Genomic DNA, 17,166 nt, shown 5'->3' with positions numbered 1-17,166 from the left:
CTTCCCACAATGGCAGTGTAGGGGAAATAGGCGTCCACCACAATAAAGTTCACCTCGACCTCCTCCAACCCAACTTGTACGGGTAATCTAATCTAACCTTTTGGAACGACAACTTTCCCATCAAAACTTATCAATGGTGAATCGTATGCTGACAAATCTTCTAGTTTCAGGTTTAGCCCCTTGTACAGGTCAAGATACATAACCTCTACGCCACTGCCTTAGTCTACCATCACTCTTCTCACGACGTACCCTCATATCCTAAGTGTGACCACTAAGACATCATCATGTGGTTGTATAGTTCCCACCATATCCTCATCCAAAAAACTCAGTGCCAGTCAAACCTCCACTCTAGCCTTCTTCGGTGCAGGTTTCACGTCCTCGGCTAGTGACTGAGCTATAGACATCACTCTAGAGGGTTGCAAACCTGTTCTCCCAAGAGCAGCAAAGATGACGTTAATGGTGCCCAAAGGGGGCCTTGAAGAGGCGTTTCCTTGAGCCTCTAACCGTGATTGGTCTTGTTGCTCATTGGGCCGATACAGGAATTACTGCAACCTCCTCTCCCTGACTAGCTGATAAAGATGATTCCATAGAGTCCTTTAGTCCTCGGTAGTATGCCTTCGCTCTTGGTGATATTGGTAATGGAGATTTTGGTCGCGCCTCAAGGGGTCTCCTCCCATCTTGTTAGGCCATTTGAAGTATGGCTCGTTCTTGATCTTTTCCAAAACTTGATGCACTGGTTCCCGAAACACAATATTAACCACCTAAGGAGCCATGGATCTAGACTATCCCGTAAAATCCCTTCAGGGTATGTTATTGCTGTATCGGTTCGACCTGAAATCCCTCCTGTCCTAGGGGATAACCTTGCCTTTTCCTTTGTCTTGCTGCTGGTCCTCTTCAACCCTTTTATACTTGTCAATCCTATCCATGAGCTAGCGCACACTGGTAACGGGTTTCCCAATTAAAGACTTCCTTAAGCCATGCTTGGCTGGTAGGCCAAGGTTGAAGGTGTTGATGGCTACATCATCGAAATCATCTATCTCATTGAACATCTCCCAATATCTGTCTGAATATGTTTTTAGGGTTTCTCCCTCTCTCATGGACAAAGACAACAAGGAAGTTAAAGGCCGAGGAACCCTGCTACATATAATAAAGCAAGATCCAAACGCCTGGGTGAGTTCCTCGAAGAAGTCAATGGAACCTGCCCTCAGACCATCAAACCACCTCATTGCCATTGGCCCCAAACTGGATGGGAATACCTTGCACATCAAGGCCTCATTCTTGGAGTGTACAACCATCCTTTGATTGAAGCGGCTAACATGCTCAATAGGGTCTGTCCTTCCATTGTACATAGTGAATGTGGGCTAAATGAACCACCAAGGAAGTCTCCCTTCCTCTATCTTGCGTGTGAAAGGTAATTTGGAAATTTGCTTGAGCACTTTGCTTAGAGCATCATTCCCTAGGCCTTTGGAAGATGAGTTTCTGTTCCTGTGCCCATGGTGATATTCCTCGTCATGCGAGAAAAATTCACTGGGAGGAGTCCTTCATCTCCATCTATAACAACCATCCTTTTCATCGTTAGAAGAGAAGTCGGAAACGGTGGAAGATCGCCTTCTCCGTTCGCGGCGCAACTCCCTCTTCAAACGATCAATCTCTTGCTGCATGGTTTTGGTATTCTTTTCTTGAGAGAGGTGGCTACCACCCCGAGAATGGCTTTTACTGGTGTGGGTAGTATGCACACTTCCCTCCTGGTCCCTTCTCCGTTCACGGTTGACAAAATGATCCTCCCATTGGGACCCCCTAGATTCTGCCTAGTGTGGACCTTAACCTACCATAGTTGGAAATCAAACTCACTATCACTCCAAGATTTCCCAAGAATGGCTTTTACTGGTGTAGGTAGTATGCACACTTCCCTCTCGGTCCCTTCTCCATTCAAGGTTGACAAAATGATCCTCCTGTTGGGACCTCCTAGATTCTGCCTGGTGTGGACCTGAACCTACCATAGTTGGAAATCGAACTCACTATCACTCCAAGATTTCCCACAAACGGCACCAATTGTAAGGACCAGATTCGACTACCAAGCCCAACAGACAAATGGACTTAGGCCCAACAAGCCCAAAATAATGAATTTGTAGAGAGTAGGTTGGAAAACTGGGTTCTAATGAATCAGACTAGCATAACAGTAGATTTTGACAAGAAAATGTAAATAGACAGGGATATGATGAAGAAAAACATCCTCGGCAAGGTCCGAGGAGGATCATTCTGGTATATTGTTTTTAAGTTAGATTACAAGTTTGGTCCTTAGTTGCTACAATGTGTCACTCTTGATTTTTCCGATCCCCTTCCCATGGTGGGTTTCTTCCATTATATAGTTTCCTTTAACCGATCTTGGCCTTCCACTTGTTAGTCATCCAAGCCTCTACTTAAGTGTCTGTCTCATCGGACACCCCTCAGACTCTTTTGTGCGTTAGGACGGCCAATGTAGCCCTGCTCAAGGGTCCTCTCCACATTAATGCAGCCAAAAAGATAGTTGCAGAGCTTTAAATGCAGTGGTAGCAACTTTCCTCTTAGATATTTTAGGACTTCCCTCTGTACTTTATTTTTGCAGTGCTTATCCGTGCCCGCAGAACTTCTGGGAACGTCTTTCTAAACAGCAAACCACCTGTTCGAACCTCGACTTTGTTTATCCGAGGTGACATTTGTCCTCAGCCTACCCCCCTGTGCCACTATAACCAAAACTGATCTCGTCATCTACTAACACAGATTCCAATAATAACATTTACCCCTTCTTGGGCGATCTCTAGCCCTCGGCTTGGGCCTTAGGCCCAATACATACATAAACGATGGGCTTCGAGGCCCAATGCCCCTACAATTATTATTTTTCTTTACAACCTATGAACAGTACCACTAACATTGGGGGTATAAACACCCCCTAGTTGCTATTTTACGACACAAGACACCCAAAATCCATTCCATCCAAGTTTGTATACTTCATAAAATTTGCAACCTATGAATAGTAAGGTTGCATATATGCAACCTTACTATTCATAGGTTGTAAAGAAAAAAGAAATTAATCTTATGGTTGTGTGTGAAGAGAAAAAGAGAGTGGGGGAAAGAGAGAGAAGAGTATTTTTTGTTATTATTTTATTAGATAGTTTATATTATTTTAATGGGTTATATATAAAAATAAAAACTAGAGTGTATAGTGAGTTGTAAAATAAGTTAGTAAAATAGATAAAGTGGTGTTTTAGGATGAAAAATATGGATTTTTTTTTTCATATATGCAACCTTACTATAGCAAGATTGCAAATTTTTTAAGTTTCAAACCTAGATGAAGTAAGTTTTAGGTGTCTTGGATTGTAAAATAACAACAGAGAGTATTTACACCCCAATGCTAGTGTTAGTGTCCGGTTTGTTGTATTAAATGACCATAAAAATGCTCACACTGTTTGCTATCCAAACATTCTGTACGTAATAGCCACATACGTTATTATTATTATTGTCAAACGTTTTTTTTTTTTTTTTTGGTTCTTTATTGTCAAACGTTTTGAATACAAAAGCATCGGAAAGTTTAATTTGATTTAAACAGGGGATTAAATGACAAGGTTACACCTTAGAAATTTATATATGAGAGCTGCTACGTCTATAACATTTTTACAACAAATTACAGGTGGTTAGTTGTTATTGGTTCAAATTTCAAACTAACGCTAAGATTACTTTTTTGCCCCAACAATAACAACTTGTAACAACTTGCCACTTAGGATTTGTTGTAAAAATGTTGTAGACATATCATTTCTCTTTATATATATGTAGCCAACATGTCCGGCCATATGTGTGAGAAAATCAATTTTTTTTGTAGACTCTATTTTCTTATTAAAAGAAAACTCCCTACATTTTTGCAAAATCAAAATTTTACTTTCTTGAAAATAATTTATCCTCCTAGATATTATATTCTGGAGTAAGGAAAGTACCATTTTAAGAGTTTCTAATAATACAAGCTATGTAAGCTTGTAATTGAAGATAATCTGCAAGGTGGCTGAGTTGTTGTATTTCAGGGGCGGCATGCATAATTTTCATAGTCTATTACAGCAAAAATTTCGTAGACAGCATATATCATCTCAATTCCGCCATCTTAAAAACATTCATGAATTGATGTTTGAATATTATTTATTTATCAAACATTGCTCTTAGGAACAACATATTGTTCATCAATGCTAAAAATTTTAGCACTAAGAACATTTGAGGTCAGAGCTTCAATGAGAATTGAAGACAAAGAAGAGACACACACATGGACAAAGAGCTTGAGAGCTTCCAGTGAGTGAGTCTAAAGCTATGAGAGAAACATAGTGAGAGACGTGCAATCTAAAATTGAGAGAGATACATAGTGAGAATGTGAGAGAATGAAAAATAAAAATGAGACATTTTTCTTCACTCAAACTACACATAAAGAAGATAAATTGATAGAATTTTCTTAGAGGTTTGAGGGTTACAACCAAAGAGTGTTGGAATGTTCAAAGGAAGATCATGCTACTAGGTTTTGTGAAGAAATTATATTTACTCCTTAAGATTTATTTGTTGTCTCTCCAATTTAGTGTGGACTCATGTTTTGCATAAACTTAAGAGTTGTAATCCTAAATCTCAATTTTCCCTCTACACCAAAGAGTTTTTTCAAATGAGATTTGATGTTATGTATTGTTGTTTTTTTTGTTGGTATTTGCTGAAAATTTTGTTTTCATATAAATTTTTATTGCTTGGCAATCATTTATTTTAATTCACCCATAATCATTGAGGAGATATAGGATTTTTTCCCAATAGCCCGTTCTTGAACCTTGGGGCTCGCTGGAGGAGAGTTGGTTCAAAAAGGTTCGAAGATTCCGGTGGATCCTTCCCGATTAAAAAAATAAAAGTGTTCTCCCCCACTTTGACAGATACCAAAGACTGTCTAAAGTACAGTTCATAATGCGCAATCATTTTTTTTTTTTTTTTTTTGAGGAATAATGTGCAATCATATTTGAATTTAAATATGATTACCTAAATTAAAAGATACTGTCTAAATTACCTAATCTCACAGTCCATTTAAATAGTACTGGTGCTGACTAAAGTGACTAGTGACCCATATTTCATATTTGAATTTTTGTTTTGTAAATTGTAAGTATAAAGCAGAAAGAGCAGTCTGCTGTTTTTTGTAATGTGCACCTTGTTGTTGGATGTATCTGTAGACTGTAGCCCAAATAGGTAGACCTAGAGAAGGTATGACTATGAAACCCCATTAGATTTAAGGGACAATTGTTGAGTGGATTATCAATATTGTTTCAACAATAATTTAGTTATTAGCTATTAGTATGGATTTAAGAAGGGCTAACAAGCTTTAATTGTTTAAAAAAGAAAAAAATTAATCAAGTAATTTGTAAATAAGATTGAACTTGTTTAACAAAATTAAAAATGAGCTCATGTTCAAAATCAAAATAAATGAATTTTCTTTTTATATTTTAATACTTGGCTTAACTTATTTTCAACCTTGCTCAACCTTGCTTTATCTTATTGAGAGGATAGAAAATGTTAAGAGAATAATATTTATATATATATATATATATATATATTTCATTATTATATATCTACTAGAAAAGATGAAAAAGTAAAAAAAATAGAAAGTTGATATATTATTATTAGAGCATTTGCAGCAGTGGAGCTAAAAAGCTATAATGCTATTTTAGCTCCACTAATATAGCAAAAAAGCCTTGCAGCAATGGAGCTAAACCCATAAAATTTAGCTTATTTGCTACAGTGCACATCTATCTATAGATGTGCACTATAGCACTCATCTAAAAAAAAAAGTAATTTTTTAATCCAACTCCCAATTAAAATAATAAAAACCCAGTTCTCTTAGTTCTCTCACCGTGGACTCTCCAGCTCTCATCTCTCTCAAGCTTTCATCTCCCAGCTCTCATCTCTCTCCAGCTCTCCGTCTCAGCCGTCCCAGCCCACGCCGTCGCCGTCGCTCCTCACCACCATTCTTCCTTTGTTCATGCCCTCGCCTCCGGCGAACGACACCGAAGGGCACCGCAAGAACACGAACCGGCTAAACGGTGTCGGACTAGTGAAGAGAATCCACTCCCCGACATTGGAATCGCCTCGATGTCTCAACCGATCCTTGGAGTGGCGGTGGAGAGTGAAACTGTCGGCGAAACCAAGCGCCAGAGCGATGAATTCACGTCGTTTGCTTGAGCCTTGATTTGGGTTTTTTTTTTTTTTTTTTTTTTCCTCTGCTGTGGACTGGTGTTTGCTTGAGCCTTGATTTGGTTTTTTTTTCTTTGCTGTGGACTGGTGGTGGTGGTGGTGGTGATATGTTATTTTATTAAAGTAGAAATATTATTATTTTATTGTGGTAGAAATATTATTTTATTGTGATGAATATATTATTTTATTGTGTTGAAAGCTAAAATAGATCCACTGCTGTAGCATGTGTGTAGGTAAAATAGATAAAGTAACTTTTAGTGGAGCTAAATTGCTAAAAATTTAGCTCCACTGCTGTGGATGCTCTTATTATTATTAATAAAAGTTGATGGATTGAGAAGTGAGGGTAATCTTGACATTTCATTTTCTTAAATTTTCTCTACATTTTTTTTTTTTCTAATTTGAAGAGCGGAAAAGACTTGTAGGCCCAAAGGGATAAACTCCCTCAATCCTAACACACCTAAATTCCTATTATTATATTTTTCCTGCATTGGCTGCTATTCGACTTAGAGTCCGTTTGGATACAGCTAAAAACTGAAACTGAAAACTGAAAAACACTGTAGTAAAATAATTTTTAAATGTATGAATAGTACTGTGAGACCTATTTTTAATAAAAAGTTATTGAAAAGTGAGATTTGTGGGTCTCGTAAATAATGCACGGGATCCACTGATGTGGCTGAAAATTGTTTGACAAGTCAAATATTGTGGCTACTATTTATGAACTGTGCAAAAACACTAACCGTAACAGTAAAATTTGTCCCTAAAATGCATGAAAAAAAAAAAAAAAAAACCCGCCAAACGCAGTCTCTTTCAACCAAATCCAAACGTACGGACAAAATGGGCTTCTGCCCTTTTCTACAAAACTAATTAGCCTTTTGCCCTTCTTCCCAAACTAAATAGGGAAATGCCCCTCTTTTGAAACTCGGCTTTTTCAAAATCGAGTTAAACCCTATAGTGACATTTTTAAGGACCTATAGTGACGTTTTTAAGGACCTATAGTGGCGTTTCGTAACTTGATATCCATAAAATCGAGTTATAGGCAATTTTATTGCCTATAACTCGATTCTGTGAATATCAAGTTATAAAACGTCACTATAGGTTCTTCAAACGTCACTATAGGTCCTTAAAAACGTCACTATAGGGCTTTAGAATTTTTTTTTTTTTAACTCGATTTTGAGAAAGTCGAGTTTCAAAAGAGGGGTATTTCCCTATTTAGTTTGGGAAGAAAGGTAAAAGGCTAATTAGTTTTGTGGAAAAGGGCAAAAGCCCATTTTGTCCCCAAACGTACACTTAAATTAAAGTCTCGGTTGGCTTCCGAGTCCAAACAAGCAAGTTAAGTCATAGATCAAATTTTCGTATGTGCTTTCGTCATCATTGTCCTTGTTATAGCATCATTGCATTAATCAACTTGCTATTGCTGCCACTATATATAGGTCCACTACTATACTATCTTTTAATCCATTCTATCTTGTGGAAAAAAAAAAAAATCTAATTACCAATTCTCATTCTCCTTCTCCTAAGAAAAATAGGCAAAATATCATGGAAGAAGTGCAAGACATTGTGATTGTGGGAGCTGGAATTGCTGGCCTTACAACATCTTTAGGACTTCATAGGTACCCTTCCTCTCTCTATTTTTACATCCATGTCCATGTTTGTACATTTGGTTAATTGGTTTAGTCCTTTTTTTTTTTTTAATATATAGTTTATTTATTAACTTATTTACTTATAGTTTCATACCCAGTTTGTTAAAATTCTCACTTTCTCAAAGGAGAGATCCCAATGGTTTAAGTAAATAAGCAAATCCAAGCCAACACAATAACAACGCAAATATTTGTGTAGGTTGGGTATTCGAAGCTTAGTATTGGAATCCTCAGATAGTTTGAGGGTCACAGGATTTGCCTTTACAACATGGACAAATGCTTGGAAGGCCTTAGATGCTGTTGGCATTGGTGACTCTCTCCGACAACAACATAAACAGTTTTATGCGTAAGCACTAATTAAGTAGACTTCTCTCTTAATTAGTGTCACTTTTTTTGGTAACTTGTTTTGTGCATTCCAATTTTGTTAGAGCTTCAGTGAGTTAGCTTAATGTCCAGTATCAGAGGTTTAAAAAAAAATCGTTTGAAGGCAAAACCTTTTGCGAAGACTACATAACTTAGAACAAATTAATTATGATTTATTTCCCATGGTAATTGAAAAACTTGGAATATATATAAACTTCTACATGTATTTGGTTAATTTTTACTATTGATTCATTGATATATCAAAAATATATAGTCGCTCTGTTTCTCTTTTTCTTTTTTAATGTTAATAATGAAACTAGCTCCCATCACAAATACAAGAACATGCACACCATGTATTCTGACCAGCAGATAATTTATGCAGGAATTTGACTACCTCTACAATTTCAGGAGTTCAAACAGCAGCGATGTCATTTGAAGCCAAAGGAAAGCAGTAAGTTAAAGCACTTGCAGATAGCAATGATTAAAGTGCCCCTATATCATACAAGTTATAATCCTCTCTCTCTCTCTCTCATATCAGGGCACATTGACAGGAGAAAATATCTTGTACATGATCTTTATGCATCCTCATTCCTCTCTCTAATAATACGTGGATCCCATAGGACCCACACAGTGAGAAATATGATGTATATATGTGTAATGTATGACAGTATGAGATTGAGATAATTATTGCACTGACAAAGATAACTAAATTTTCTATCCCAACCAATCCCATCCTGTCCTACAATGTTTTTACTGCCATAACAGGGGAAGGAGTTTGTTTTTTCACACAGTGTGTTGATTTTATAACTGAAATCGTGGGTTTAACTGACGTTTTCAATCTATAATAACACACTGTGAGCACTATATGGAAGAGTATTTTTCCGAAAGGGAATGGGGGTGGGGTTAGATTTTACTTGTCTTATCCTCTAAATCTCTCTCTCTCTCTCTCTCCCTCTCTCCATATATATAAAAATATTTTTTATGCTTTTTACTCACATCTTATTACTAACCTCGAAAACATTCTCTTTTAATACTCTTTATGCCATCATTCTTGTCTCTCATCAATGTCGAGTTCTTCATTAGGTATAACAAAACAAAATGCTTTCATCCTGTCTCACCTAAACTTGCCCCACTTTCGTCTAAAAAAAGAGACAATTGGGGATGGGCCATCCATGACCTGAGACGTACCTGCCCCGTTTGCCATCCCTATTAACTATCGAGTAATGTAATGGACACATAAAAATGTATAATTTTATGCCACAACTTGACACGCAACGAGTTGTGATTGGTGGATGTGCAATGATGGACCATGTAGAGATACATTTTCACCACTCACAACTCGCCACGTGGTGAGTTACATATGGCACAAAATTATGTATTTTTATGTACCCCTAGCATTTCTCTTAATTATCTGTGCAATAGTAAAAGTTTTTGGGTTGTCAAGTGCAATCCCTCCCAAAACCTCACTTATTCTTAAGTGGGATTAATATTGGGTAATGGCCCTCACTACCCCTTTTTAGACTCCTGGTTGTATTGATACAACTTACTAAACTTAGTTGACCAAAATTTATATATTCACTTGTAACAATTTTAATAGTTTTATGTTAATTTTATAATTCATAATTGAGATGCTTTAAGCAAGCCTGGTAATTGCTGTTTGTGCAGTGGAGACCACGAAGTTCGTTGTGTGAATAGGAAGCTGTTGTTGGAAGCCCTTGCAAAGGAGCTCCCAAGTGGCACCATTAGGTTCTCTTCCAAGGTGGTTTCTATAGAGATATCAGGCTTCTATAAGCTTGTGCATCTTGCTGATGGAAACATTCTCAAGACTAAGGTAAATTCACCTAAGTGTTAGTATCACTATCACCTATTTTTCTTTTTCTTTTTTCTTTCTTTTGGGTCATTGTCTGGGTTCAAGCTTCTTGCTGCCAGCACAAGAGTGAGTGTTGAAAGCATTTACTTGATGTATAAAATAAAAGACCCATTAAATACTATAACTATCTCATACATTGAATATATGTATCTTCACTCATAATATAAGAGTCTCATAAGTGTGTGGGTGGATATATGCATCTTCACTCATAATATAAGAATCTCATAGATGTTTTTGTCAAAAAAAAAAAAAAAAATCTCATAGATGTGGGTAACCCACTCGTTGCAAAAAGGGGGAATACATGTATATTCATGTATCTTCTATATGATTCAGCAAAAAACAAAAAAAAGTTTCTTTCTTAAGAGATATTTTTGGTTAGTGACATGTATATTATTTTTGTTATAAAAGTCTTAGCCGAAAGGTGGTTTTCTGTGTTCATACTTTGCACCTAATCTGCCTGGTTGGATGTATAAGCAGCCAACAAGGTAGGCCCAGAAAAGATAAATGATTATGAAAGATTTTATAGATGAGTGGATCGTTTATCTTCTGGGACCACATATGCTCAATTCATATTTATCACAAATTAGCAAGTTAAAGAGGATAGTGATTTCTTTATGAATTAGGTAAAGGAGTAGATGAAATATTTTAGAATAAGGTCTCCGATCTATGGGGAATGATAAAATTATTCACGCCTATTTTAGTCATATGATCTATTTAATAAGTGACGCGAATTATTTAAGTAATACACTTGAGTGGTTTTATGGATCTCAACATAATAAATGAGAGAAAATTTTTCAAAAGTGATTTGGAGAAAAATTGTGTCCAAAATTTTTATAGATGTGAATCATAAATCAAACTCAAAAGGAATACTTGGGCACTTAGGTCACACATATTCTCACTCTTTAGTAATTATTGATGTGGGAATCCTAAGCCAGTCTCAAAAATTGTATTCTAGCTTATAAAAATAACATGAAGAGGCTTGTGAATAAGTAGCATTGTTCAAATCTTCACCATAGGAGAATTTAGATTCAAATCCACAATAAAATTAAATAATGTAGTACTTAAACTATATATGTGTTTTATTGTATAATTACTTGGGCCTTATTGGAATATCAACTTTGTAAATGGAAGGTGTTGATTGGGTGTGATGGAGTGAACTCAGTGGTGGCAAAGTGGTTGGGCTTCAAGGCACCAACTTTCACAGGAAGAGCTGCTATCAGAGGTTGTGTAAATTTCAAGTCCAATCATAGGATTGAGCCTAAGTTCTTTCAATTCTTTGGGAAAGCATTCCGATCTGGTTTTCTTCCTTATGATGACAATGGCGTCTATTGGTTTTTGACATCCAACGAAGGTGAGCCCAAAGAACCAATTCAATACATGCCTGATTCTTTGCTTTTTGGAGCATGTTAATTGGAACGTTAAATCTAAGATACAAAATTTTTTAACAACTAATTTCATTTCATCTCAATTTAAATTGATTAATTTTATGATTCAGAATAAATAGTGTCATGTCATTTAAATTATTAAATGGCTTATAGCAATCAATACATAGTTAGATCCAAAACTGAAATATTAAACATGATATGAAATTTCTCCATTTTAAGTAAAATGGGGAGAAAATTCTATTCCTTTCATAACTGCAATGTGAATTGAAATGATTTGTGCATAATACAAGTAGTTTAAGTGGTGAATCAATATATAAAAATGATGTTCTCATGTAAGCAAATTATGAAAATAGTTGTGTTTAGTTTTTGTCTACCTTTTTTTGTGTGCATGGATGTATGGTGTAAGACCCAATTCAAGATGATTGGTTACTTGAATCCAATTTCCATATTAATAGTTTCTAAATATAATCATAGTTTACATATTTTATTTAATAAAGTCTAGGAACACAGTTATCAACAAAATAAATAAATAAATAAATAAATCTAGCAACACAATTTTGTTCCTAACTTTTTTAACAAATGTTGATATAATATGTTATAATTGGTGCATAATTAAAGTGTTGTCAATGATGGATCCAAGTAAAAATGATATTGCTTCAATCATAAAAGATTTTTTAAGCAATCGTAAAAAATGTCAAATCCCTAACATTTCCTTGTATACTTCTTGGCATTATCACAATTTGTTCTTATTCATATCTTGCAGATAAAGAGAGAGAAGATGACCCAATTAAAATGAAGCAATTTGTCTTAAGCAAGTTAGGAAATGAATATGTACCTGATGAAATAAAGGCCATTGTTGAAAATACTGAATTGGATTCTATTATATCATCTCCATTAAGGTACAGACATCCTTGGGAGCTTCTTTGGGGAAACATAAGCAAAGAGAATGTATGTGTAGCTGGTGATGCACTCCACCCCATGACCCCAGACATTGGCCAAGGTGGTTGTGCTGCCTTAGAAGATGGTGTTGTTTTGGCCAGGTGTCTTGCTGGGGCTTTACTAAAAGAACAAAGTGAGGAAACAAAAGGGAAAGCTGATAGAGAAAGAGAGGAATATAAGAGGATTGAGATGGGGTTGAAGAAGTATGCCAAAGAGAGGAGATGGAGAAGCATTGAGCTCATAAGTACAGCTTATATTGTTGGTTTTGTACAGCAGGGTGATGGAAAAGTGACAACCTTCTTCAGAGACAATATATTGGCTGCATTTCTAGCTGGGTTACTGTTGAAGAGAGCCGATTTTGATTGTGGGAAGTTAAGCTTTTCTTGAATGCAATCATGTACATTTGCTTTGCATTATTTTTGCTATTTTTTTCATTTTATCAATTGACATGAGCATAAAGTGAGAGCATGTACTAATTGAGATATATGTCATTGTTATTCAAAACAACTCTGGTTGTTTTTCTTGTTGAGTGTGGCATTATCTACCATGAAATAAAACATGAATTCAAATCCCCTCTCCTCCACTTGTTGTAGGAAAAAAAAAAAAGCAATCATACAAATTGAAAAGATAAAAAGTGGACTAATTAATTTATACTCAATTTAATTCAATTTTCAAGGAAACTGACTAATTAGTATCTACTTAACTAAGCTTATTTGATTGATATACAACTTTTTAAAGGATGTGAGAAAGGGAAGAGAAAAAGAGAGTCAGGAAGGTTAATCTATGGTGCAAGTGTGGCTGTCATGTGAGATGGATGAGGGATTGAAAATCATTGCTAAAGATAACTTGTGAGGAGTTTTCAAGATTCTCTTCATTTGCTTTGAAATGAGGATAATCTATTTCAAGGTTTAGATTTAATTTAAATGGATTTAAAGACGAACAAGGTTTCATGTCATATTTAAACTCTATTCCACCAAATAAAAAAGTTAACTATTTTTTTAGACAAGAAACAGTAACTACTTTAAATGACATGACATTATATTCAAGTTTAGATTTGTTAATTACCATATCCTTAATATGAAATGTACTCTCTTCATTTCAAAGGGCATGGAGAGTTTTTTTTTTTTTTTTTTTTTTTTTTCCACAACTTTGGCATAAAAAAAAAAAAAAAAAAAAGAATATGGATATTAATAAGAAAACATAAATGTGTGACCTAACATATATGTTAGACATGTAGATATTAATGACAGTAGCACAAGAGCGTTTGCTTTTAGGTAATTCGATGATCATCTATCAATATATACATATATAATATATAATATATCTAAAAATTGAAGCGTAACATTTATTGTTGCTACATTCATATTGCGACACCTCATACGCCATATCATTAACTACATAATCATTCTTTTTCTTATTTAATTTTTATTCCTAAATTGTGTTGACAATATTATTTTTATATATATATATATATATATATTGACTTTACACATTCATCTTGAGTTGTTTTAACCTTATATTTAACTTTGCTTATGCACATTCACCTACTTTAATTTAGATGTTATAACCAAGCAATAAAATCAATGAAGAATCTAAAAGCAAAAACAATGTATATACATATCTATCTATACTATTATATAATAATGGAAACTTTAAAATAAATTTTACAAAAATTCTTGTGGGGGCCATTTAATTACGAGGTACTGTTAAGGCTGTACTAATTGGGCCTATGGCCCAATCCGAGGACATTGGACCTTCCGAGGATGTTCAGATGAAATTGTAAGGGGAACGGAATAAAGAGAAGAGTAGAAATAATAAGAGATAAGTCCAACGAATGTCCGAGGAGAAAAGTCATCTCGGTATCTAGTGTCTAAGGTCAATAAGAGTACCATACCATCATAGACCTTCTTCAAAGTTACATCACAAATAAGGGTTGGACGTTGGACAAGGGGTAGAAAAAGGAAAAGGGCAAACAAATATCTTCAAATGTTGCTACCTTCACATTAAATGACTTCCAACCAACTCTCTAGCCACATTAATGTGGAAGTGATGCCTGAACAGTGATCAAGCAGCCTTACAGCTACTAGTTGATGGTTCTGGGAGGTGCTAGATGGGACAGAAAGGAGTTTTCCGAATCTAACCTACACGTGTGTGGTAGGGATGATACAAAGATTATAATATATAACATAGGAAGATGTGCTAAAAAGGGGGATCGGAAAAAATCAAGTAATTTGAAAAGAAGATTGCGAACTCTTGTATAGTCTGATTGTTTAATAAGTACTGTACGGCGCCGAGATTCCAAAGCCCATACTGGCCTTGGGCCCAGACCCATCTAGGCCCCGGGCCCAAGCCCATACCGGCCTTGGGCGTAGGCCCGGCAGAAAGTTCCGGTTACCTTGTGCCCTTCTTGAAACTGCCTTAGAGTAAAAACAAGTTTTGGGTATTGAGTTCCCAGAGTTGACCGGTTAAAGTTTTCCCGGTAGAGCGTATGAGTCATCCGGGAAAATCAAGATATGCACGGGAACGTGGGTTGCCGAACATAATCGGTCAAAACAGAACCAAGTTCCAAGATCACAAATGCTGCACCGCCCTTTCACCTAAACACCCACTTTAACCAAATAATACTGGACCTTCAGTAGCACTAACGGTGACTGTAATCATAATCTCCCCATTAACCTTGGCTATAAATAGAAGAAAGTTGGGAGAATAAGGGGTTCAGAAATATTGAGAGAAAACAGTTAAGGAGAGGGTACTAACTGGGTGTTACTTTGAGTCTCTCTGCCGAGAACGACCCATTGTAGGAAATACTTAAGCCCACTACAAATAAATTGTGAGCCCAGGTGACCTAAGGTCCAGAAGTCTTGCACTTGGTTCTTACAATTGGCGCCCACCGTGGGGCTCTCCTACGAAGCTGTGGTTTGAGTGAGACTCAAGCAAGGGAGATGTCTGAGGAGCGTTCAGGGGGGCACGTCCCGAGCAATTCCGCAGGATCTTCTCGGGGATCGACGTGGAGGGAGAGAAGGCAGAAGCGGCTGGAGGATAGGGAGCATCCAAGAGGAGAGGAAAGGTCCGGATTGGGAGAAGGATCGGCCCAGACACACCGGACGATTTCAAGCGTCTCAGCACATCGGCAACCTGATGATAGAGACCGGGAGCTGGAGCGGTTACACAGATTAGTAATGGACTTGGAGCTGGAAGCAAGGGGTCGGCGCCACGAAAGGAACCGCAACCCCCAACCCAAGAGAAACCATGGCGAGGAAGGTTCCAGTCGATCTGTTACACAACGACACCGAGACCGATCACATTCTCAAGGGTCACATCGACACTCCCGGGAGACTCGTCGTAGACGGGACCGTTCCCGGTCGCATGGATATGATAACCAAGGGTCAGAGTCGCCAAAGGAGCGGCGGCACCACAACGCTGCGATGGACGCCATGAGCAGGGCCTTACGGATGGCAGCCCGGTCTCCATTCTCTGATGAGATTGAACGGGCACCCATGCCGAGCAGATTCACGCGTCCACCATTTAATTCCTATGAGGGGAGGACAGACCCCGTGGAGCATGTCAGTCATTACATCCACATGATGTCTTTGCATGCACACAACGATGCATTGATGTGTAAAGTATTCCCCTCTAGTCTCGGCTCTACCGCACTAAAATGGTTCAATGGGTTGCAGAAAGGTTCTATACACAGCTTCGCCGAGCTGATTCAGGAGTTCGGCAGCAGGTTCGTAACATGCAGCCGAGTGCAACAACCGATCGACGCATTGCTTTCCATGAGAATGAGGGTCGGGGAAACCCTTCGGAGTTATGCCAGCCGATACTGGGAACTCTACAACGAGATTGGTGGGGGAAACGAGAAAATTGCGGCTAGCACCTTCAGGATGGGGCTCCCCGAAGATTCTGAACTGCGGGAGTCGCTGACAAGAAGACCCCCGGAGGATATGAGGCAACTGATGAGACGCATAGAGGAGTACAAACGCCTGGAGGATGACCGGCTGCAAAGCAGGGGGAAAGCTCCTTTTACGGGGAGGTCTCGGCAAAGCATCTTACCGCCAAAGCCGAAAAGGGACTTTAGAATGCAGGAACCAGAGGTGCAGATTGAAGGGGTTAATGTGTTGTTTAAAGAGCCCGTGCACAAAATATTGGAACGGATAAGGAATGAGCCATTCTTCAGATGGCCAAACAAAATGGGGGGCGACCCATCTCGGAGGAACCAAAACCTATACTGTACCTACCACAGAGACAAGGGGCACACCACCGAGCAGTGCAGGGTATTGAAAGATCACCTCGGACAGTTAGTGAAGGCAGGGCACCTGAAGGAGTTTGTAGCAGATTCCACTGACCGGGAGGCCGGGCAGGGCGCCCAACAAAAAAGGAACCCCCTTCCACCACCCCTGGGGGTAATAAACGTCATTCATGCGGCACCGAGAAGAGTAGCAGCGGCAAAAAGGGTAATGACAGTGGCTTGCGCGGAGGGAGAATCATCCAAGAAGCAGAAGAAAGTTGGACGGCTGGACATCTCGTTCGGAGAAGATGATTTGGAAGGAACAATCCAACCTCACGACGACGCCTTGGTGGTGACAGCCCGGATAGGTGGATTCTTGGTGAAGAGGGTGATGATTGATCAGGGTAGCGGGGCTGACGTTATGTACCCGGACCTCTTCGAAGGACTCGGGTTAAAAACCCAGGATTTGGCAAAGTATGACACGCCATTGGTCTCGTTTGACGGGAGAGT

At 37.8% G+C, this 17,166-nt stretch overlaps 1 protein-coding gene across 6 annotated transcripts in view; it reads left to right on the top strand.

Annotated features, from left to right (window-relative positions):
* The window catches only part of LOC126707651 (monooxygenase 3-like), a 91,059-nt gene extending 78,215 nt beyond the window's left edge, over positions 1–12,844 (top strand). For 3 of the 6 annotated variants that reach the window (XM_050407422.1, XM_050407420.1, XM_050407421.1), the window contains exons 2-6: positions 8,071–8,217; positions 8,643–8,685; positions 9,900–10,065; positions 11,236–11,455; positions 12,253–12,844. In XM_050407422.1, the coding sequence (XP_050263379.1) occupies positions 8,166–8,217; positions 8,643–8,685; positions 9,900–10,065; positions 11,236–11,455; positions 12,253–12,815 (1,044 nt within the window). In that variant the 5' untranslated portion in view covers positions 8,071–8,165 and the 3' untranslated portion in view covers positions 12,816–12,844. Of the gene's footprint in view, positions 1–7,684; positions 7,845–8,070; positions 8,218–8,616; positions 8,686–9,899; positions 10,066–11,235; positions 11,456–12,252 lie in introns of those variants that run through there. The other 3 variants (XM_050407416.1, XM_050407418.1, XM_050407417.1) reach the window with 3 other exon arrangements.
* Positions 12,845–17,166: the final 4,322 nt, after the last annotated feature.

This window comes from Quercus robur, chromosome 11 (genome assembly GCF_932294415.1).
Source record: "Quercus robur chromosome 11, dhQueRobu3.1, whole genome shotgun sequence".
In the NCBI taxonomy this organism is placed as follows: Eukaryota; Viridiplantae; Streptophyta; class Magnoliopsida; order Fagales; family Fagaceae; genus Quercus; species Quercus robur.
Note: the sequence above shows the minus strand (reverse complement) of the source record. Positions and strands in the feature narration are given on the sequence as shown.